The sequence below is a fragment of the Parasteatoda tepidariorum genome, chromosome 2 (assembly GCF_982258835.1).
Source record: "Parasteatoda tepidariorum strain Cologne lab strain chromosome 2, Ptep-v5.0, whole genome shotgun sequence".
NCBI classification, from domain to species: domain Eukaryota; kingdom Metazoa; phylum Arthropoda; class Arachnida; order Araneae; family Theridiidae; genus Parasteatoda; species Parasteatoda tepidariorum.
In genome coordinates, this window is record NC_141756.1 from 26785712 (window position 1) to 26809448 (window position 23737).

At 29.7% G+C, this 23737-nt stretch overlaps 2 protein-coding genes and 1 long non-coding RNA gene across 3 annotated transcripts in view; 1 reads left to right on the forward strand and 2 right to left on the reverse strand.

Moving 5' to 3' along the window:
• The window catches only part of LOC147814866 (uncharacterized), a 30036-nt gene that overhangs the window by 1565 nt on the left and 4734 nt on the right, over window positions 1–23737 (reverse strand). The gene's annotated exons all lie outside the window — the stretch shown is intronic.
• On the forward strand, window positions 281–23737 carry LOC147814867 (uncharacterized). Its single transcript, XR_015431313.1, has 2 exons — window positions 281–370; window positions 23541–23737. It is a non-coding gene; the product is annotated as an uncharacterized LOC147814867 (long non-coding RNA).
• On the reverse strand, window positions 11821–20216 carry LOC147814868 (uncharacterized). The gene is made up of 4 exons (XM_087157058.1): window positions 19975–20216; window positions 19270–19377; window positions 13524–13616; window positions 11821–12004 (listed from the first exon to the last, which is right to left on the reverse strand). Exons 1-4 carry the CDS (start codon window positions 20199–20201, stop codon window positions 11872–11874), a joined length of 561 nt encoding a protein of 186 aa, XP_087013184.1. The 5' UTR covers window positions 20202–20216; the 3' UTR covers window positions 11821–11871.

A 23737-nucleotide genomic window follows, 5' to 3' on the forward strand; every position in this document is an offset into this window, starting at 1 on the left:
AAACACTTTGAAGAGATACAAATATGAATTCACATTATGTTCAACAAATTCTTTGGCAAGTGACTTCAAGAAATGTGGGGCGTAAGAAATGGAAAATGTATGGTGAGAAAAACAGACCAATGAGAACGAACTACTCGGTTCTGAGCACCCTCTTTGACAAATACGAGATTTTTGGGAACAATACGAAAAATAGATAAGAAGAGATGTTTCGGGGAGCAAATGGGGGTCTTCTTAACAATCAAGTTCAACAGGTGGCATGAATGATGTTGTAGATTAGGATGATTAGAATATAGATATCCTAAGATAATTTTCAGGAAGAGTGACAATTAAAAAAGAAAGAATGAAAAGTAAGAGCAACAAAGCAGATTTGGTAAGTCTGAAACATTACTAATAAACACGAACGGCCGCACAGAGAGTCAATATGAGCACAATAGATTTTTAGGGTCAAACAAGTAATAAACTTTTTTTAAAAAATTGAAAATTCGATTTCTCAGAAATTATTCAAACGATTTCGTTCAAATGCTGCATTTTGGCATATAAATATATTTGCCATTGCTTTAAAATGATGTAAAAATTTGCATACCTTGCAATTAAAAATTTTTTCGACTATTATTTATTTTTGTATTCGACTATTATTGTTATTTTGTATCAAGATCGTCTTTGGGTAGCTTAAAAATTCCTCGAGATAAAAATAAAAGAAAATTAAATGGATCACCCTGAATAACTTTGGATCTAATGATCGGATCATCAAGATTAAGTAAATAATTTTTTTTTTTTAAATTCGATGTCGCAGAAATTAATTCGACCGATTTCGCTCATATTTTGTATTTTGCTGTGTAAAATTACTTTCCTTAACATGATGTAAAAAGTTGTATATCTTACAATTCGAAATTCTTTCGACTGTTATTAAATGAAATGATAAACAATAACAAAAGTTTTCTTTCTTTTCTTTCTTTCTTTCCTTTTCTTTTTTTTTTTTAAGCATGTAGTTATCTTTGGGTTAGTGAGTTTATAATTATGTGCAAAACTATTTCAATTCACTAAAAAAAATTCTCGATATATGGCAAAAAAAAATTAACATCTAGAGATCCATTCCATACCTTTTTCCTGAAGAAAACTATTGGACCCTATTTCCCAGATTGTGTCTGCTCCTATATCTTACAGGTCTGAAATCTGAAAATGATGTCAAAAAAGGGCATGTTTATTCAGAGAAAGTACGTTTTTGTGTTCGATTTCGCAACTTAAGAATATCGTCTGCACTTATTAATTAGCATATTCGAGATCAGACCTTGAAATCTTTAAGATTATCCTAGAAAAAGAAGTTCCACTCATTAGATCAAAAGTTATATAGGGCGGTCTGTTTTATTATTTGCCCACTGTTCGCCCGTACGCAAATTACTAATTGGCAGTACAGATATTTGGCAATGTTTTTAACATTTGATAACTGAAGGATCGCTACAGATGCGAATATATAAAATCAATTCCGTGTAGATTGAATCTTTGAAATATCAAAGCAAGGTAAGGTCATACATTTATGAAATTTGCAAATGCAAATTTTTTTTAAATCAATCTTGTGAAATATTTCATAAAATGAAATGCTCTGGTTTTTTCTTACCCAAATATATCTCCCCCATTTATCTTTTTTCCCCCTTCTTATTTCAAATTTTGTATAGAGATAAGGGATTCAAGCCATTAAGAAATTGAACAATTTTACAGGTGTTGTAGCACTTTTTAACACAATAGAAGATGCAAAATCAAAACAAGAAAAGGAAAATTGGGAGAGGTGGCATCGCGCGAGAACTACAAATAAATGAGTTCTGTTTTTCGATTGTTCCTTCGTTGTAACAAATCATGTTTTTTTGCGAATAATATGACATTTTTCATAACAGCTGTGAGTTTGTAACAGTTACCCATGACTGTTAAGTAGAATTTAACCTACAGTCAGCGCTCTCTACACTTATTCTGAAAATGGCGTCAATATCCACAATTTTGTGAAAATTAAAAGCGTTTGCAGATTAAAATTTTTAATATTTAAAAACTTACTCCAATACTGCATTATCTGAGTTCATAAATTTGACAAAAATTGACAATGAGGAAGTGATTTTGATAATTTTCATTTAGGTGGAAAAATGACGCTATATTAGAGAATTAAAAAAAAAAAGTTTTATAACTTTTAAAATGCTGAACTTATCTGTCAGTTCAAAAGCCCAGATAATTCTTCACGCAAGATGGTGTTGCTTAGTTTAAAATTATATTTTTGCTTTGCTTCACACATGTGTAAGACACTTACACTGCGACTTCTTTTATTTTTCCAACAGAAAAGAACTCCAAAAATCTTTGTTATCAGAGCGTGAAATTTCAGTTCAAAAGGTAAAAGCCAGTCAAAAATATTAGCTCGCAGCTATTTTCACGTAAAATAAGAAATATTTTTAAAATGCTAACAGATGTAAAATGAAGAATATTTTTGTGACGAAAACCATTAAAGGATACAGAAACAGAAAGTTTGAATCTTATTTTCTTAAAGCTAATTATAATAAAATCATAACTATTGATGGTGTTATTAAAACCTGCGGAAATTAAGAATGCCATAGCTCTTGTTTTATACACTTCAAAAAAGTAAATTAAAGCAACCGGAAATTCTAAATAATGTATGAAAATTGTAATTATTTCAAATTTTGTGTACAATGCGCTAAAAAAAGGTGTATCTTTTGATTTAACGATCGGTATTTTAGAAACTAGAACTCAATCTTAATGATTCGTAATACTAACGTTAAGTATGTAAATTAATTTTCGCAGATGTTATGAAATCATGAATGAAAAGTATTTTCCCTGAATATATATATATATATATATATTGTAACGTAACAGTATGACAACTAAGCTAAAAGCATCAATTCCTCGAGAGGTAATGCTAAAATGATGTTGCTTGTGAGAGACACACACGAGAAGTGATGCTCTTTTTTTCAGTAGTTGAGAAAGAGAGTTTTTTTCTGAGAAGAGATATTTCTTTGGGTAATATTTTGTGATTTTTCGTGTGAATGTTTAAATAAATTGTTTGGTACAACTCACGTCTTATTTCTGGTTGTTGTGACAGAACAGCCGATAGCTCACTTTGTTCTCACTATCACTTCCATGAAGGCTCATTTTCTGACATCATTTCGACGATAGGTCACTACTGCCGACACGAGCAATATAATTATAATTTATATTTTCAGACAAAATTTATAATTTTTTGCTTTATTTACACTGAAGGATATTTTCTGATAAAAAAAAATTACAGTTTTGTTAGAACTATAACTTAAATAACTTATTCAAAAATATGATTAGTAAGGTATCCCAAGCGTAGGCGCCAATGCAGCTGAAAATCATAGAATACGGTTAAATTTTAAGGCTAGGAAGTAAAATCTGGATTTCTTTTTGTCAATTTTGAAACAGTTTTAGAACTATAGATTGTTTGAAATAGAAATCTTGACACAAATATGATGCCATTTTTTTCTCATGAGAAAGCAAAGAGCAAAGTTACGTGCGAAAGATTATTTAAACTGAAGTATATTTTTTGTACAAACTATTTTTTCTAAATAGTTTTTAACCACTAAAGATGTCTTTATGCTCTATATTTTATTCTAAATCAATAAAAAAATACTTACATTGTAAAATAAGAAAAATTCATTACTTTTCAGCAAACGATTACGATGCATTTACGTAATCGTTTTCAAATTTTCTACTTGTAATAAACATTAAAATTTAAACTTCGAATTAAACATCAATTCGTGAAAGCAACGACCTATAGGGGGCGTCGTTATTTGAGGCGAATTCCTGCTAGCAGAACATCAGGATCATCAGTTGCCCTGGAGATTTCTTCAGTGTAGCATGGTAATGTTCCTTCTTTATTTTGGCTTATTAAATTTAAAAAAAGAAAAATGTATGATATTCTTCCACATGCAAGTGAAAACAAAATGGAATATTTTTTTTTCAAAGATGGAACATCCAAAACACATCGGAAAAACCTAGTGCCTGAGAAATCCTTCTACTAAATGTAATGATCGAGTGTGAAAGGTCTATTTAAATTTCACATTCCATACTTTTCTGTGTCATATTACTTCAAACACTAAAATTATGCAAAAGGTATACAGAAGCACATAATGTTATACCATTTAATTTTGCAAAAAAAACTTTTTTTGACAACAATTTTTATTAAAAAACTTTCAATAAAAAAATCAAGGTTTCAATAAAAAAATCATTATAAACTAAAAAACAAAAAATAAAGAATGCTTACGATAAAAAAATGATTCTAAAAATTCCTCATATTGAAATAAAAAACTTTCATATTGTTTCTTTTTTCTAACCTTAAAGTTCTTAATCAGATGTAGAAAATCATTCTGTAGAGAACTATCATCAAATTAGAAAAAAAAATATTGACAAGTAAATTTTTTATTATAAAAATCATAAACATAAAACGTAGTATCGCATAAATCCGGAGAATTCCGAATGAAATATTCTTCGTTTGAAAATTTTATTTTCAAATAATATATACATAGATTATCCCTTCATTACTTTTAGATGACTTACCACACAACAAAATTTTATAATTAGATCTCGATATGAATGTTAATATATAACTTAAAAACAGAATAGCTGAAATCAAGTTGAAATTATTCATTCAAAATTAAAAAATACTTACCAAGAAAACGATGAAAAATTATTAATAATCAACACAAATGATACTATTTCAAGAAATTCGGAGGATTTTTTATTTTGTTGTTTTCCGAATTATATAGATTCAGAAATATATCTATTCTATAAAGAAGGACAATATTCTATAACTGCACGTTTTGAAATCACATTTATTCATTTGAATGAAGTAAGCAATGTTGATTGTAAGCAATGTATATTTTACCGTATTTGTTGACTTCACTTTAATTTGTAATGAATTAAAGCAACAACAAAAATTATATATATATCATATATATATATAATTATATATATATATGTCAATATTACCGTAATACACACATCTGTAGCAGTATGCGAGTTATCGGTTGCAAGTTTGCTGATAATAGAAAGATAAAAATTATTGAGAAATTGTTCTTCAAATGTTGGACGCGCTCTATCAGAAAGATTTCCTAATGTTCTTGGTCGTTTTTTTTCTTCAAGTTCTCCTGCATTTTCCTTAGGAAAATATTGCTACTTATTTGCTGCTAAAAAATGGCGTTACTCTAACAATGTTTTTAACATACTCTGTCAATGTTTTTAATGGAACTAAATGAAAACTTAATAAATAAAAGCCTGAAAATGTACTACCCGCTTGAGGGCGTGTTCAAGCGTTGCGAGGGCGAATAATTTAGTGCTGTAAGAAACTACAAATAGTTAATGAGTTATTTACGTGGCAAATTATTCTTTTAAATGTTTTACACCGAAAAAAATCGATATAAAATAAGAGCAGCTGTTATAAATAATTTCTCGGGATTAACTAATTTTTTTAAACATTTCTTGAAAATGATTCTTCCAAATGAACATTTTATCCATAGAGAAATGCATAAAGAGTTTCTACTCTAATTTTAGAACATACAAAAACAAGTGGCGTTTTGCTAATCGAAATGTCAACAGTCTGACCCAAACGGTTTCAGCGCCACGCTACAGCAAAAAGCTTTATTACTAGTTAGATTGATGAATTAATAAGTTTGTCGTTTTCCTTTATTATTTTTAATTGAATTTAGAAAGTTCTTTATAATCGTTTGGCCATGTGTTTTATTTTAGTTCTATGAAATGCTCGATGTTAATTCGTTTAATAATGTCGTTTGCTAACGAAGACAAAAAGGAATTTTGCAAGGTAAATTACGATTTATTTTAAATACTTTAATTTCTCATCATTTTTCTTGCTCATTTATTTCAATTTTGAAATTTATACGTATTACTGCGGATAAAATGCACCATTAATCCTTTTAAACTTTTGGGAAAATAAATACCGAAAACATTTATTAAATATTTTTCTTTTCTCTGTTTATACTGTTTATAATAGAATTTATTATATGAAAGAAGGAAAATAGACAAGAGTAAATAAAAATATGATAGAAATACTTTTTGCGTATTATAGAACTAAAACGTAAAATGAAAAATTTGGAATTGAATATAAAATTTTATGTTTCAACATAAAAGCACAATTTGAAAAAGTCTTAAAAAACTAGCGTAAATCTACGTAATCCAATCTTAATTGAATAATTTTAATTGAAGGAAAGAATAAAAAATTATCTTTAAAATAATAAACAACAAAAAAATATTTCTCATTTATGTGACAACGATAATTGTGCAGAAGTAGATATAAAAATATGACAAATATACTTTTTACTTTCTTTGATTTCCACCCAGACGGATCTCTAAACCATAAAGCTTTCGTCCCCTCTTCAGTTTGTTTGAATGAGTTGAAAACAGTGAAAAAGGCAAGAACAAAAAACCAAGGCAGGTGCAAATTAAGAGAATAACTGATTAAAATTGAAAAAAATCATTCAGAATTAAAAATGAGAATTAATAAAAAGAATGTGTTCAGACTTACACGATGCACAATAATACTTTAATAAAGCGATTAATAATTACAATAACATAAAAAGACTGTTAAACTCCTATTTGAAATATACAAGTTCATGAAAAAATAGGAATATTTATTAACTGGAAAATTTAAATACCATGTAAATATCGATAAAATGTTATAAACTATGCTTGGAGATTACTTGGATTTTATGCAATGCAGAAGTAAATTTAAAGATATAAAGTCGTTTAGGATAACAAAAGAAACTTGGTGATCAGCAAAACCAGAGTAAAAATTTAACATGTTGCATTAAAAAAATTTGTTAGGGCACTTAAAGTTATGTAACACAATATTAAGGGAAAGATTTTGAGCCAAACATTAAATAGCTTGTTAAAACATGATGAAACTAGACTTCAAAGAAGAAAAGAACGGAAATATGCACACAGAAGAAACATTCATGTAAAAGAAAAAAAAATTGTAATCAGACAATATTCAAATGCATGATTTACACAGTAGAATTTGATATCTTTTTGGGAAGAAAGGTGAAATACAAAGGAAACAAGAAATAAATAAATAAAAAAGTAAAAATAAAGCAGATTATGACAAATTAAGTTGAAGTTCTGTTCAATAGTTCTTATGATGTGACTGTTCAATAGTTCTTATGAATTTTGGCAGATTTTAGATTTTAGTTTTTATCATAGAGTTGGTTAGAAAGTTTTTTCTCCATTTAATGTTATGTTCTAGAGATAGTTAGTTTTCTAGTGTGGCAGAAACTTGAAAGGTTTGCTAAGTAATGGTTTGGAGAGGCTATTTCTCCGCATGCGCAGTTTCCTTTTTCAATTTTGTTAAAACTTTTAAGATATTTAGGGAAAGGTCCCGTTTTGAAAGACTTTCTTTTATAGGAATTTTTCGATATTTATTTCGCACAATCCCCTGTCTGTATTTCCTTTAGTCCATTCCCGCTGTCTTTGTGTTCATTTTTAATTTACGTTGCTAGAAAAGGATAAATAAACTAAACTCTAAACTCAGCGGCGCGACAGCCCATAGAGGGCCAAGGCCTACTATGCCCATCTCAGTTTTCTTGACCATCGACTCTGGGGTGCAGGAGCAGATGTTCCGGTCAGGTGGTCAGCCGAACGCGGAACCCCCAATGTTTAGTTCCCAAGCATGCTTGGTACTCATTTATCGACCCACTGAAGGGATGAAAGGCTGAGTCAACCTTGCCCGGCCCGAGGATCGAACCAGGGACTTGTGGCACGACAGCGCAAAGCGCTACCGTTCAGCCACCGAGAAAAGGATAAATATTCGTGGTAATTTCTGTTATGGATTCCTTGACCAATATATCTTTAGCTCATTACCAACGCTATTGTTGAGTGCTTTGACCCAGTTTAAATTAATATTACCATGAATTGGAATTTTGGTTTTTTTTCTCTGACTAGTGTAATTGAAATTAAAAAATTTCTGATATGCACTGAAGTGAAGATTTTCTGTTGGGCCAGATATTTACAGTATTTGATTCAAGGGGTGAATTGATATGAAATGGTTAGTAATTTGGCTTGGAAGATATAATTTCTGATTTTTAGTGCATTTTTTCAGTTAACTATGCTATTTTATTTTATTTTATACCCGTCGTTGAACAGCCGATCCAATTTTGGGTTTACGACTACTAATGTTCAACTCACTCCGTAGCCTTGTGATTTTTAACCAGTCCAGAAGACACGGCAACTACTGAATTAGTACCCCCAGAGGTATTGATTTGTTATGGGAACATGGAGGACTTTGCGACTCGACAGATTTAACGTGCATCAGTCACCATTTTCTACAAAATAGCTTGGTTGACGCACTTTTCCATTTTAAAAGCAAATTGGTTTACGTTAAGAGCGTTATCAGATTCAAGATAAAAATTTTATCTTTTAGAGCACATTTTTTCTACAAGTTTTCCCATGCTGGGAAGCAATATTATGGACCTAACTGAATTTGTTTTCGTTGGTACGCTTATTTTGTTTTTGAAATAATATTACTTGACTTCATTTCTAGTGTTCTGAGAGAAAAATGTAATTTTTGACATTTATTATAGAATTTTAGTAAGAAATATCTTGTTTCTTTGACATTTTGTTTCAGAATGATACTATCTATGCCGTCTATTACTGGAGCTTTTTTAATACGACAAAGACAATACATAATATACCGTAGAGTATTAACTACTCACATCTACTGAATCAACTATTCGTTTCCGATAAGTGTTGCTAGAGGGGGCTGTAGTCAGTTTGGCCGGGCGAAATTTCAAGAAACGCGACGTGATTACGTCAGAGTTGATCGTCGTTAAGTAATATAGTTCATGGTTTCGCCTCTCGGTTCAAGAAAACACGATAATTTTATCCAAATATTTTCATCAAATTCTATATTTTATATTATTTGCTAGGTTGTTGTTGCAGTTCATTTACGTCGCACTAGAGCTGCACAATGGGATTTTGGCGACGGTCTGGGAAACATCCCTGAGGATGATCCGGAGGGATGCCATCACAATTTTGATCCTCTGCAGAAGGGATGGCACCCCCGCTTCAGTAGCCCGACGATCTGCACGCGAAGTCGAGAACTTTACAGTAGAACAGTTTAATGAGGACCAATACCGCACACCCTCGGTCCCTACGCAGACTAATCAAAGTGGTCACCCACCCACAAACGGACCTCACCCAGTGATTATTTACTAGGATATCCTCGCCTCATCGCTATAATTACTAATTTCCGGAACTGTTTTCGCAGTTCCTTTCGAATCCTATCATAGCTCGGACTCTCTTTGCTCATTTGATGCTTATATATTTTTGTTTGAAAAATGGGTAATTGCTGATTCTCATTTTAAAAAGAAGTCTATAATGCATGCAACATAGCGGACTCTGATTCAAAATATTAAAATAATCCATTTTTCTCCCCCGAAAGTAAAATACTTTATTGATAAGTATTCTTCTTCCTCCATAGGCATGGCAGCCCTTTTCGGGCCAGAGCCTTCCATATAACCTTCCTCCATTCTGCACTTCTCTTAGCTATTGTTCTCCAGTTAGTAATTCTTAGGATTTTAAAATCCTCTTCCTCACTGTCGAGCCATCCGATCTAAGGCCTACCTTTAATATTAAGTATTATCTAATGCATATATACAAACCATGTTTTTGTGAAGAATTTTTCTTTCCAATCACACTGGCATACTAGCTTAAAAATTACTCATTTTCTTATAAAAGAAAACAGTTTCTTCTCTGTATTATGAAATCGTAAGCATTTGGATGATCAACTTCGCGTTACACTTTGTTTTGCAGCACTAAAACTATTAAACCAAGAAATTAAGAAAGTGTGTAGAAAAGTCTGCAGAGAGTACGATAAATGAAAAAAATTTACATCCTAATACTTAGTTTGAGAATTATTAATTGTTAAACCAGTAGTAAAAATTCTCATGAGTTAAGCCTGTTGCTCTCAGATTAAGTTGGAATGCTCCCGGTTCTAGTTGAGCCACAAAATTTAAATTCCTACATTAACTTTGCAACAATGCTAAGAGAGATAGTGCCAAAATTTTAAACAGGGCTCAGTGGAAAGTTGGTAACAGAAAAGAAAGCGGCGTTCGGGCGTGGTACCACTGTTTTTGCACATCTTCCAATTCCCTCCAAGAATTTTATCGCCCTCCGCTGAATCTATATCGCCCTATCAAACGATTTTTACTCAGTAGTGATCATCTTATTTTCAATATTTAAAAAAAAAAATACTTCTTATAAAAAATGTTTAAAGAACTCTATTTTACGATAAAATATATCTTATTTAAAAGAAAACTATTTGAAATCATTTGATAAGATAATATGGTTTTGGCACACATTTCGTTTAGAAGAAAATAAGTTATGTAGAACATTCCAATAAATATGATAATTTATTTAAACTATAGTTTATTTAAACTAGTCCGTAAGAACGGCTATTTTTCTTTCTATTTTTCTTTTTCTTTCTTCTTCATTTTTGTATTATTTTTCTCTTTCGTTTCTTCTTTCTTTTTCGTTTTTTGCTACTCGCCAAAATGCCATAATGAGTTTAGAATACTATATGCATGATAGCAATATCCAACATCAAATCTACAGAAAAAAAGACTTTTTTAAAGTATTACCAAATGGTGAATCGGGCAATTTTTTGTTATTTAAACACAGCCATTTTAAATATTAAAATTCAAAACTCAGATTTTGAATCAATGTACTCGAAAACCTCACATTGATAATTATAGGAAAATATAATCGAAGTACGAAGTTTTAGCCAGTTTTTTTTACCAAAACACGACTAATGTGCGGTGATTCTTTGTCACTTAACTAACAGGATTGATATCAGTGTAGCCCCACCGCCTGGAGTGGTCATTAAAATTTTCAATCAGACTGGCTTTTCATCAATTAGAAGATTATAGAGAGCTGATTTTATGATAGAGGGAAGTATCAAGAATAGATTCTGAAGAAATGATACCCCTCCCATGTTTAAAATTTCACAATTTCATACTTATCATCAATATTGTCCATTTGTTTAAAGGTGTGTAATTGAGGTAATAGATTATTTTTTATGTTTGTCAAAATTTGGGGAATAAATAAAATTGATAACCAGAGAATGGGACGCAACAAGGAGTTTTCACCTATAAATTTGTTTCCTGTCATGGGAAAATGTAAATCTAATGTTTCCTTAAAGATTGTAGCAAATCAAGCCTTTTAAGCAGGGCGAAGTCAGTTGAATTTCAATGCAGCAATAAGTTGATTGAAAATCTCAGAAGGGGAAAAAAACTGATGAAGTTGGAGTTATAGATCTCTTAGCCGTCGAAACGTTTCCGGGGTACACCACGAGGAGGTGGATCTATAATCGTACCCCTTGTTTTTTTTTTATTTTATTTTGATTTGTTTTTTTTTTATACAGAGTGAAATTATTTTTTTATTGTAATACCAATTATGCACTTTTCTTATAATTTAAGTTCCTTTTTTTTTTTTTTTTTTTTTTTTTTTTTTGCAAAAATATCTATTTAACTATTGCTCTTTGTGGCTGGCATGAAAAATAGCTTATTTTTGTTTTTAAGTGCAAAATAGTTTTTTCTTTTTTTTTCAACTCTGTAAAACAGTTGTTTTCTTCTTTATTCAAGTTGTTCTTTACCATCCTTTCAGCAAAATCATATCTATCAAATCAGGAAATTGCTTTCATTGACATAACTGTTTTTTGAGTACAGAACTGTTTTTTTTTCTGCAATAAATTTTTTTTCTTTGTCATTCAAGTATCACAATCTTTTCCATCCTTTCAGTTTTTTTTTTTTTTTTTTTTTTTTTTTACACAATACTTCTTCCACTCATTCCAACCTATTTCCTACTGCAGCATGAACAAAACAGGTTTTTCAAACATGACCAAAAACCTTTCTTTTTTATTTTGTTATCTGCAGTGCAGTCTCCTCCTTCACCATTCAAAGTGATCTCACACTCTTTAATATCCTTTCTGTAAAAATAAATATAATTTCTTATAATTGAAGTGATATTTGTACCAAATTATTTTGATAAACAACTAAATCATATGAGAATACAAGTAATGTTATTTTTGAAATCAACAAATTTCGTGTCCTAAGGTACTACTATTAAAGTAAGATTCTTCATCAATGAGTTACATTAAAAGGAAATAAAATATATGAATGTTCTAAACTGAAACAGTGAATAGTTTCACCAATTTATTTTAAAAATAGTCGATTTTTTATTAAGACGTGTAAACCAGTTCTAATTTTAAACTTTAATTTAAAAAAAAAGTGTTTCGCAATTCATGATAAATGTTAAATTTATTTTAAATAAATTTGAACTTTTTTAAAAAATTAAAAAAAAACTTACTGTTAGTTTCAAATATTTGCTATCAGCCATCAACTATATTTGCTTATGGAACTTAATTGTTCATTGTTTTAAATTGTTTTAACGTTTTCTTGTAAAAAGGTACATAAATTTATAAAACGATTTTATTCATCGTAATCTCATTGTAACATTCTCATCGTAAAAGAATTAATAAATTTAAATTGTGTTATTCCTTACATATGCTGCATGCCGCGATTATAATCTCACTATTATAGTTGCATTTAATTTAGTTGGTAAAGTTATCAATTAACATTAAATATTTTATACTTAAGCTTAAGTTTTATTCAGTTTAAGTATAATTTTAGATAAAAAAAGGGCTCAATTTCATTAAATAGAATTATTTAATTCTTTAATTAATATATAAACATTTAAACTCATGTTTCAATGATATTTTTCGTACAATTTACGTGCTTTTGACAAGCAGCAACTCCTCTATTTTTAGTTATTAAAACGATGAACAAAAAAGTATTATTACAGTGGTATATAATTACGAAATTATAACTTGAATCATTAAATAAAAACAAACTTTTTTATTAAAAGAATATTTTCTAATTTATTTTCATCATATAAATTCGTTTTCTAATTATGCGCAAGAATGTTCTGAATATTACCAGGGAAATAATTTGAAACTGCAAACAATGAGATATGATTATTTCAAATTCTTAGAAGTACTTGTTTATCTTATAATTATAAGTTATTATATTTTTTGGCACATTTGAAGCAAAAATAAAACATTATTTTTTAATAGTGGCTATGAAGTCAGGAAATTACTATGTCATAGGTAGAGTTTTGATATCATAATTCTTTTTATTCAGCTATTTTTTAAATATGTTTTTAATATATTTATTTCTCGAAATTTATATTTTACAGCTACAGAAAACGGCTGAATATGGTCCTTTTTTTATTCAAGTTTTATTCACGGGTCATGCATAAATGCTTCGTAGTTTACTTTTTGTCTGCAAGATACATATTATAAATTTTTTTCAAGAAATGATGTTGTTATAGAAGTGAAAAAAAGAGGAAATATTGCTCTGCTTAATCAAAAGCATTTGAAACAGCAATAAAAAAGATAAACAATTAAGATTACTTAGATAACTCCAATTAAATACAGATTACCATACCTTTTGCTTTGAAAATTCTCATCACTATGTTTCTCATCAGAAACATTTTCCACCATTCCAGGTTCCCCAGAACCTCCGACATCATATGTCACTCTAAAATTATAAACAAACACAATGGATTTCAACATAATTTTCAATGCATAAATTTTAGAAATATAATAAATTTTCATTATTTTTTGTGATTAAAAAATGCCTTAGTTTTTTTTATAACCAAGTAGTAAACTTTAAATGTATTTAGAAATTCAGCATTGATTTTATTTCATGGAATAAAATTTTATTTTTAATATACCAGAGGGTAAAGTTTTAATATGTGTGTGAGTAATTGGCAAAAGTATACACAAATTTTGTTTTAATAAAACGTGAAAACTGATTATCATTAATAAAATATTTATTATTAATAAAATATTTTATTATTAATAAAATATTTCAGCCTGAAATTCTTAAGTGAAAATATGTTAATATTCTAAAAATACCTAATTTTTTTATACTAAGAATAGTGCTAGTTTAAACTCGAGAAAGTGTTTTACTAATTTTTTAATCTTTTGACGTATGAACTTTACTTTGTTTGACAATTAGTGTATGAACTTTTAAATCATCATTATCGTAAATTATTGTTTAAGCAAGTAAAAAAAAACGCGATTGAATTCTAAAGAATCAATGCCGAGAAAAGGGAGACTAAAATATGGAAACAAGTTTAATTGCCTGATATAGCTTAGTGGTATTTTTAATAATTGTATTTTTTCTTCTCGTAATATAAAATTTTTTGATGTTACCCTGTTACACCTTCCTCATTAGGAATTGGTTATATTTCAATAGCATTTTGTATCTTATCGCTGTTAAAATTCATAATCCCTTATGAGTGTACTTTTTAAATCTACATTGAGGACATGGATTGTATAATTGTATACTAAGAGCAGTCATTACAAAACATCTTGGGAATTTATTGGTAATAGTGTAGTCTTTGACAGAGCCTGACAAAGGCAGGGGCATGCGGGGCAGCCGCCCCGGGCCCCGACATCAGGGGGGCCCCCAAATCGACTAGAAAGTTTATTTTACGTTTCTTTCATTAATAAATTTTTTTTAAACAAAATATCGGTTCAGTGTAAAATTAGCTTCTTTATTAATCTATCGTATGTATGTGCACAGAAAATCTAAATTTCGTAAATCCATGGCTTCCTAGGACATAATTCAGCTATTCCAGCTTGTATTTTTACATATCGCAAAATGTGATATGTTTACAAAAATACAGGCTTCTGATTGGCTTAATTGAGTAATCGTAATTGTTAATCGCAACTGCTGTTGAATATCGAATGATACCACACAGTGATGACTGCAACTGTATCTTAACTGATCACGTGACTTCACGATCTTTGTTTACAATCAATCGGGTAGCGCGCTTTCAAATGTAAGTCTATGCCTTTTTGAAACACATTTTACATTTTCTTAATTTCCTTAAGTACTAATGGTCGATTTTCGTGTTGAGCTTCTAGTAAAATTTATGGTAAGTTTCGGCTAAACTATGTCATTCTTTATTTGAAAAAACTTTAGATTCTTATAGGTGGTGAGTAAGTTCTGTTTCTGTTTACAGATATTGTTTATTATGATACATACTATACATAATTGTTGACTTTTTTGTTTAGACCATAATAAATTAGATTGACTGTGATGCCAGATTTATAAATAGGTCAGAATAATTTAAATATTTTTTGTTACAAGGTGATGAAATTGCTTTGTTTTTTGATTAATAACTTCAGGGTGGCAGAGCTGAACCTTAAACATTTTGCTGACATTTTTAGGTATACACGTTGTTATTTTTTTAATTCTTATATCTATTAAAAGCAGAATTTAATCATTTTTATGTGTATCTCTCCAAGCTTATTGAAATATTTTAATTAGGTTTTGATGATAGTATTTGTTTTCTGTGGGTGGGTGTGCTTTTTCCTTAAAAATAGAGTTTGTTTTGGAAATTAGAAGTGGTTGTTTATTTCTTACGTATGCACATAGTTGCTTAATTATTATCGTATAGTTTATAGGGAGTAATTTATTTTGCTTAAATTCTTAATTATACTGTATTAAAGCTACAATAAAAAATGGAGCGGTCTTACATGTCTGGGAGCCAGAAAAGGAAACATAAAAAGGCTCGAGAACTTCAAGCTGAAAAAGCTAAAGGGAGCATCTTAAAATTCTTTCCTGCACGTATAGAAGAATCGGAAATCTCTCCTGCATTACAAATGCAACCGTTACCCAATTTGCAAGATGTTGGTGATAAAAAGCCCCATGAACTTGAAGAACAGGAGTGTGCTTCTGCAGATGAGGTGCCCAAAAATAACAAACAGGAAGTACCAATCAATGATCCGGCTGCCGATTATGAAGTGCACCAAGAACAAGAATGTTTTACCGCAAATGTTTTATCACCTGAAAAAGACATTCAGCGAAAAGTGCCGATTGATGATCCGGCTAAATGGCACACTATCACTGATGATATGATCGATCATTTTCTTAGAAAGCCACCTCCACAAAATATGGATCTGGTAAAAAGCACTGTGAAAATATTCAATGGAGGCAAACGTCTTTTAACCAAAATTAATTTTTTTAAAATTAAAAAAAACGGTGAAAAATTGGCAAGAGAATGGTTGGTATTATCAGCATCAGAAAAGAAATTATTTTGCTGGGTTTGCAAATTATTTGGAAATACAACAACTAGCCTTTCAACATTTGGCTTCGATGATTGGAAGCATGTTGTCATTCGACTTACAGAGCATGAAAATTCTTTTATGCACAGGGAATCAATTTTAAAGTTTACCCAGAGACTTAAAACTGAAAAAAGAATTGATTCTGCAATAATCAAGCAATATCAAAGTGAAGTACATTACTGGCGGTCAGTATTACAAAGAATTGTTGAAACAGTTAAATTTTTATCATCAAGAGGTATGGCTTTTTTGGGGGGAAATGAAACGTTCGGTTCAACTCATAATGGGAACTTTTTGGGTTGCCTTGAATTGATAGCCCAGTTTGATCCATTTCTTGCGAAGCATATCGAAAAAGCTGGTAATCAAGGAACTGGCAATGTTAATTATTTATCATCAACAATTGTGAATGAATTTGTTGAATTAATGGGTGAAAAAGTCTTGAATGTTGTCATTAAAGAAATTATAGATGCCAAGTATTTTTCAATTATAGTGGATTCTACTCCAGATGTTACCCATATGGACCAGTTAACTTTAATTTTGCGATATCTTGGTCCTGATTATGAACCTGTTGAAAGGTTTATAAAATTTATACAAATTTTTGGTCACAATGCAGAAAGTTTAACTAATGTTATATTGCAAGTTTTGGAAGATTTAGGTCTTGACATACAAAATTGCAGGGGCCAAAGTTATGATAATGCCTCCAACATGGCAGGGAAATATTCAGGTGTTCAAGCAAGAATTAAAAATATTAATTCTACTGCGGAATACGTACCATGTTCTGCTCATTCTTTGAATTTAGTTGGAATAAATGCTGTAGAATCCTGTATTAGAGTTGTGAATTTTTTTTCTTTACTGCAAGAATTATATAACTTTTTTTCTGTTTCAACATACCGATGGCAGATTATGATTGATAATTTTAAAGGAAATAAGCAAAAACTGACCTTAAAAAATCGTTCATGTACACGATGGTGTGCTGATGCAAATGCTACTAAGGCATTGCGTCAAAACTACGCTTCAGTTTTAAAATCTTTGAGTTATTTGGCAGATGATCAAGACCAAACTCCTTCCACTAGAAATGAAGCTAAAGCTCTTTATAAAAAATTACTTACGATTGAAAATGCGCTAAATACAGTTGTGTGGGATAGCATTTTACAAAGATTACATCAAGTAAGTAAAGTTCTGCAAAATTCTAATGCTCAATTAGAGATAGTATCGCCATTATTTGACTCTTTAATAAATTTCGTGCAGTCAGTTCGAAATGAATTTGACAAATATGAAGATGAAGCGCTGCAAATTTTGCCAGAAAACAGTATGTATGAGGCAAAAAGAAAAAAAATTACACCTCGAAGTAGACTGTTAGATGATGGAAATGCACATGAAGTTAACCTTGAGCCACGCGATGAATACATTATTAACTGTCACTACAAGTTATGTGACACATTAATTACAAACTTAACAAACCGCAAAATTCCATATGAGAAATTACAAGATAGATTTTCATGTTTGCTAAACACAGGATCAAATTTACAAATAACCAAAGCAGAGGAATTAGTTAGGCACTATCCTTCTGATTTAGATGAGGAGTTCCCTGATGAACTGCAACATTTTCATTCTTTTCCAGTAGATAAGCAGGCGACTGCATTAGATATGATAAAAATGTTAAAAAAATTTAATTTATCTTCATCATTTTCTAATGTTGAGACTGCACTTCAAATTTTTTTATCATTACCAATTTCAAACTGCACTGGGGAAAGATCCTTTTCATTGCTGAAGAGATTAAAATCGCCCATAAGGTCATGCATTCTTCAAAGAAAATTGTCTCAACTTTCTATGTTATGTTTAAATTCGGATATAGCGAAAAATATTGATTATAATGATATAATTGATAATTTTGCTGAAAGTAAAATTAGAAAAAAACCATTGAAAAAGAAATAGATATAATATTGACTTGTCATGCAAAATTGTCTCTGTCTTATAACAATATTGTATGTAATTGTAAAATTAAAGTTATATTATGGTACAATTTATAATCTCCCTCTGTTACACTGAATTTCTAACTATGTAATTTTTTCTTCATTTATTGAAAGAACAGTAAATATTGGTTAAAACTGAGTAAGTAATAAACATGTTAAAATTTTGTTGATTTAAAAATAAACATTATCATTCAAGGTCAATATAAATGTTATTATTTTCAGTTTTTTTTACATAGTAATGGACGGTTGACCAACCATCTAAAGCTAAGCACATATGGCGCTAGGGGGGCCCCCAAAGAGGTTTTTGCCCCGGGCCCCAATTAGGCTAAGTCGGGCCCTGGTCTTTGAAGACCTTCGAAATACCATTAATTATTTATCACATTTTTTTACGTAAATTTTCTTTTAGTTTTTATTCCTGCTTTTGTTTCAATTTATTTATTAAAAAAACAGAGAATGACGAAAAGTACAAATAAAAATAAAAATTTAATGAGTTGTTTCCCTACATCCGTTTAATTTATCAAAAGGAATGGCAAGAGAAGGAAATTCAGATGCAATTTAATTTTTATTTTCGTTTCTGCCAAATTTCGATTGAAAATATTGGTATTCAACATACTCTTGAAATTGCAAGACTTAACATACTATTCGGTCTTATTAAACAGAAAATATTATAGTCATCAAGTTTTAGTTAAGATTCTAACTAAATAAAGTAAATCTAAGGCTTAAGTAGCCTATTACTCTCCAAATTTATTTTTCTTGTGTAATATTTAATTGTGTATTAGAACTCCGAACAATACAAATAAAAATCATAACTTATATGAATTAAAAATGAATTTTATCAAAGTACAGTAGTTTGAAGCTCACTAGTATTTCAAATTATATTTTTCTAAAATATTTGTCTTTCTGAAAATTATAATATATATTTTTTTTTGAGATTTAAATCCTGTAAAGCAATTAAAGTTTGAAAAAATTAGCTAAAAATAAATTTAGAGTATCCCTCTGTTGCCCCAAATATTGATAGACAAGCTCAGAAAACATTTTTACTTAAATACTAAAAATATTCAAAATGAAAACAAATTAGCATACCTATTATTCTCACAATCCTCCATAGTCAGATTTTGAGCAACAAAATCCCGAATACAGTCAGATTCAACAAAGAATCCGTATTCGTCCCATTTCACTATTTGGTCACCACTAAAATTATAAAAGGTAATTTTTACGATTTATAACACATGGATGAATATATTTAAAATTTTTAACCTGATCAAAAAACAGGGATATGTATTTTATATGAATTTTTACAGTGTGCAGCATTTTATATACTATAAATGAAAATATTATTTAGACTTATAGGGTAGTAAATGCCCAGTGAAAATGGAATTCAGTTAAATAAAATAATATGTATGCAGGACCTTATGAAAGTTATAAAATTAGAATAATAAAAAATTGAAATTTTGTCTAATCACTGACATGAATTTTTTTAAGCTTTTTTATTTAAAAAAATAAAGTTAGTGTTAACTTATAGGAAATCATTGATTACTACAATCGTTGATATTTTAAGAACTATTCAGAGCAGAGTTATTTAAAACATTTGAAATTGTGTTAATGTTTAAAAATATACGCTTTTTTGACTATTATGATGTCTTTGAAGAAGTCAAAATGTTAAGCATTCATTTTTGAAAAATAAAAAAAACTTTAAAGAGCTTTATGTATTTTCAGCACAGACAAGCAATATTACGAAAGATGTTTAAAAGTACTAATTAAGCTCAATTTAAATATAAATTTGCGTACCCAATATTCTCATCATTCTCATAAGCTGAATTTTCCTCAACTAAACCTTCTTTGACATCAGACTCAACATAAAATCCGTATGCATCACCTTTGCCAACTAGGGCAACACTAAAATTCTCACTCGTTTGAGTCTGAGCTACCAATCCATCTATACAATCGGCCTCAATATAACAACCATATTCATCATACTTCACATCAAGTTCAACACTAAAATAATAATATTTCATTGTTGAATATTTCGGCAAGATTTATATTACATAGTTGCATACATTTTGATGTATAATACTTATAAAAACTGGTGAATTTTTCTCTTACAAAATGTGCAAGTGCAAATTATTTAAAAAAATACTTTTGAATACTACACTGACTTAAGGTGTAATATTTTGCATGTAATGCTTTAAATGCTTGATTCAAATAACTGAGATAAAAAATTCACTAACATTGGCAGAATTCTGCTTAATAATAAACTAATTAAAATGTTATCGGTTATGTTATTCAAAAAAAATTAATTTTATGTTGTTTAAAAATTTGTTAATTTTATCTGTTTAGTTCTTTTTTAATATTTTATCCTGTTTAACGTTATAATGTTAAAAGGAGAATAAATTAATTTTTCTGACGTATTTTATGTTTACATAGTAGCTAAGTAGACTTTTAACTAAAAAATTTAAGGTGAAATATTTATTACCATTGGAATTTGTGGAGACTAGTATTTAGTTGCTCAAATAACATATTTAATTTAAGAGAAGGTTTTTTCTTACCAGTTTGTTCATATTTTACGTAAATGAATATTACATTGATTTTTTCAAATCTAAGCTATATCTAAGTTTTGCATTTTTAATAAAAGAGGCCTCGAAATTCGTTCAAGAATTTAATTAGTTTTTTTCTCAATAAATGTATAAACAGTTAATAATTTACATGTTCTAATCTCCGACAAAACTATATTTCCTGTGGTAGAGCCTCTTCTATATCTTCCGTTATTAAAAAGATGTAGCATAAGTGAAATTTTCAGGGTTGTATATTTGTTAAATCACAACATGCATACTTAAAACCAAACCATGCATACTTAAAACTTTCTGACCAGTTAAGTGATTTTAATCATCATCATACTTTACAATAAGTCATTTAATGCAGTGGTTCTTAACTACCAAAGGGATTCCAAACACCATCGTATTTGGAAATGCTTCAATACAGTGGTTTTTAACTAGTGAAAGGATCTTGCTCCCCATCTTATTTTAAAATGCTCCTCAATGCAGTGGTTTTCAACCAGTCATTTTACTATAAAGAGTCGTTTTATGCAGTGGCTCTTAATCAGTGAAATTATTCTGATCACCATATTATGTTCTTTAATGCAGTTGTTTCTGACCAGTTAAGTGATTTTAATCATCATCATACTTTACAATAAGTCATTTAATGCAGTGGTTCTTAACTACCAAAGGGATTCCAAACACCATCGTATTTGGAAATGCTTCAATACAGTGGTTTTTAACTAGTGAAAGGATCTTGCTCCCCATCTTATTTTAAAATGCTCCTCAATGCAGTGGTTTTCAACCAGTCATCTTACTATAAAGAGTCGTTTTATGCAGTGGCTCTTAATCAGTGAAATTATTCTGATCACCATATTATGTTCTTTAATGCAGTTGTTTCTGACCAGTTAAGTGATTTTAATCATCATCATACTTTACAATAAGTCATTTAATGCAGTGGTTCTTAACTACCAAAGGGATTCCAAACACCATCGTATTTGGAAATGCTTCAATACAGTGGTTTTTAACTAGTGAAAGGATCTTGATCCCCATCTTATTTTAAAATGCTCCTCAATGCAGTGGTTTTCAACCAGTCATCTTACTATAAAGAGTCGTTTTATGCAGTGGCTCTTAATCAGTGAAATTATTCTGATCACCATATTATGTTCTTTAATGCAGTTGTTTCTGACCAGTTAAGTGATTTTAATCATCATCATACTTTACAATAAGTCATTTAATGCAGTGGTTCTTAACTAGCAAAGGGATTCTAAACACCATCCTATTTGGAAATGTTTTAATACAGTGGTTTTTAACTAGTGAAAGGATCTTGATCCCCATCTTATTTTAAAATGCTCCTCAATGCAGTGGTTTTCAACCAGTCATCTTACTATAAAGAGTCATTTAATGCAGTGGTTCTTAACTAAAGATAGGATTCTGCTCGTCATTTCACTTTCCTACATTTATAGTCTTTGATTAATTGATTCGAGCGATTTTATTGCATGTAAAGCATTCTTACATTTTTTTGAAGTTATACTTCTTATGCGACTTCCAACAAGATTGCGTTAAATGTTTAACGCTACATTTTTATTGGCCGGGAAATCACGTGGTGGGATCCAGTTTTCCCCCATTCATTTCCATATTGTTTTGATTCTCACTAGCATAAAAATAATAAAAGTCATAAAAGTATTGTTTTTCTATAAATATTTTTTTAGTTTGATTTGATACACATATAATTTAATAGGATAGTATTTTTTATTTTCAAATTTAGTGGATAACAATTGTAAAAAAATGAGTGAAAACAATCCCACGGACAATGCGACGGATTTAAGGTTATGTCAAGGTACGTCTCTTGTGAATATCAATTGATTGTTAGGTTTTCTCTTTTGAAATTTCATTACGACGCATTCACATACAATATTAATACAAATACATTTTCCATGGCGAAACGATGAGGCAACCACAAGCACTTCCACTGGTTCAAGAGGTCCACGAGGGGAAAATGATCACTATTACTGTTATTACAGTGCACGGAAGCGAGCGGAGCAGAAAAAAGAGTCGTAGAATAGAACTAGTGATCCTTCTATGACTGCTGATTCTTCTACAATTAACGTCGCAGGCTACGAAGTTTAACTTCATCCGCGCGGAGGGACTCCGCACTATTTTTTTTTATTTTTATATGAGTCAGTAACAGTTTCAATAATTTTTCGTTGGAAAAAAAAGGGAACACAAAATTCGTGAAAAATTTTCGAGGATAATTTAAAGCAGTTATAAATTAATCCTCTATGCAAAACTGTTGAAAAAATTAAATAATAATAATGATAATAAAAAAATGAAGTTAACATCTGAAGTGTATCAGTATGCCCGCCAAAAATATTTTGAGCTTATCGAGAGCCGATTCTTAAATGCCGATTTTAATCTCATCACTTTCCTTTACTAAATAAGAAACGCTGACTACTTTTCCCCGTTATTTTGACAGCTTAATACTTGAAAAAGTTTCCCGTGATTTGGTAGCTAAAAAATGTCCTCACCCCCGAAAAAATCATAGGACTTTAGGTTCGCTTAATTTCTGCTATTAGAAAAATTAGAAATTATATTGATAACTTACTAAATAATTTAATCAATATTAGTAATTCTATGAATTAATTATTAATGTTGATTTTACGAACCGCTAAAATAGAGTATAATATGTCTTTATTTATAAACATGTTGAGTCTTATTTCATTTCTGCAGTTACAAATTCAATTAATGGATAATTGATGAATTAAAAAATGAGAAAACTTCTTTATTTGTTATGGATGTCATATTTGATTTTTATATTTTCAGAAATGATATGAAAATTGATGACTTAAATTAGGCTTTGCAAAAAAAGAAGATCGCCGAATGGAAGGTGAATGTTGACAAAATATTTTTGAACAAACTGTATGAAATGTACCTATGTACAATCTATGTATTTGCATTAAGAAATTAATTATTTATAGTGATGTGCAGATTGTCAATAAATTTCATTTTATACAAAACTA

Coding starts and splice junctions, on each gene's coding strand:
- LOC147814868 (XM_087157058.1), bottom strand. CDS start 20,201: ATGAAATATTATTATTTTAGTGTTGAACTTGATGTGAAGTATGATGAA. Junction 19,378..19,974: donor GAGAATGATGAGAATATTGG/GTACGCAAATTT, acceptor TTATAATTTTAG/TGGTGACCAAATAGTGAAAT. Junction 12,005..13,523: donor GAGAATTTTCAAAGCAAAAG/GTATGGTAATCT, acceptor TTATTTTTACAG/AAAGGATATTAAAGAGTGTG.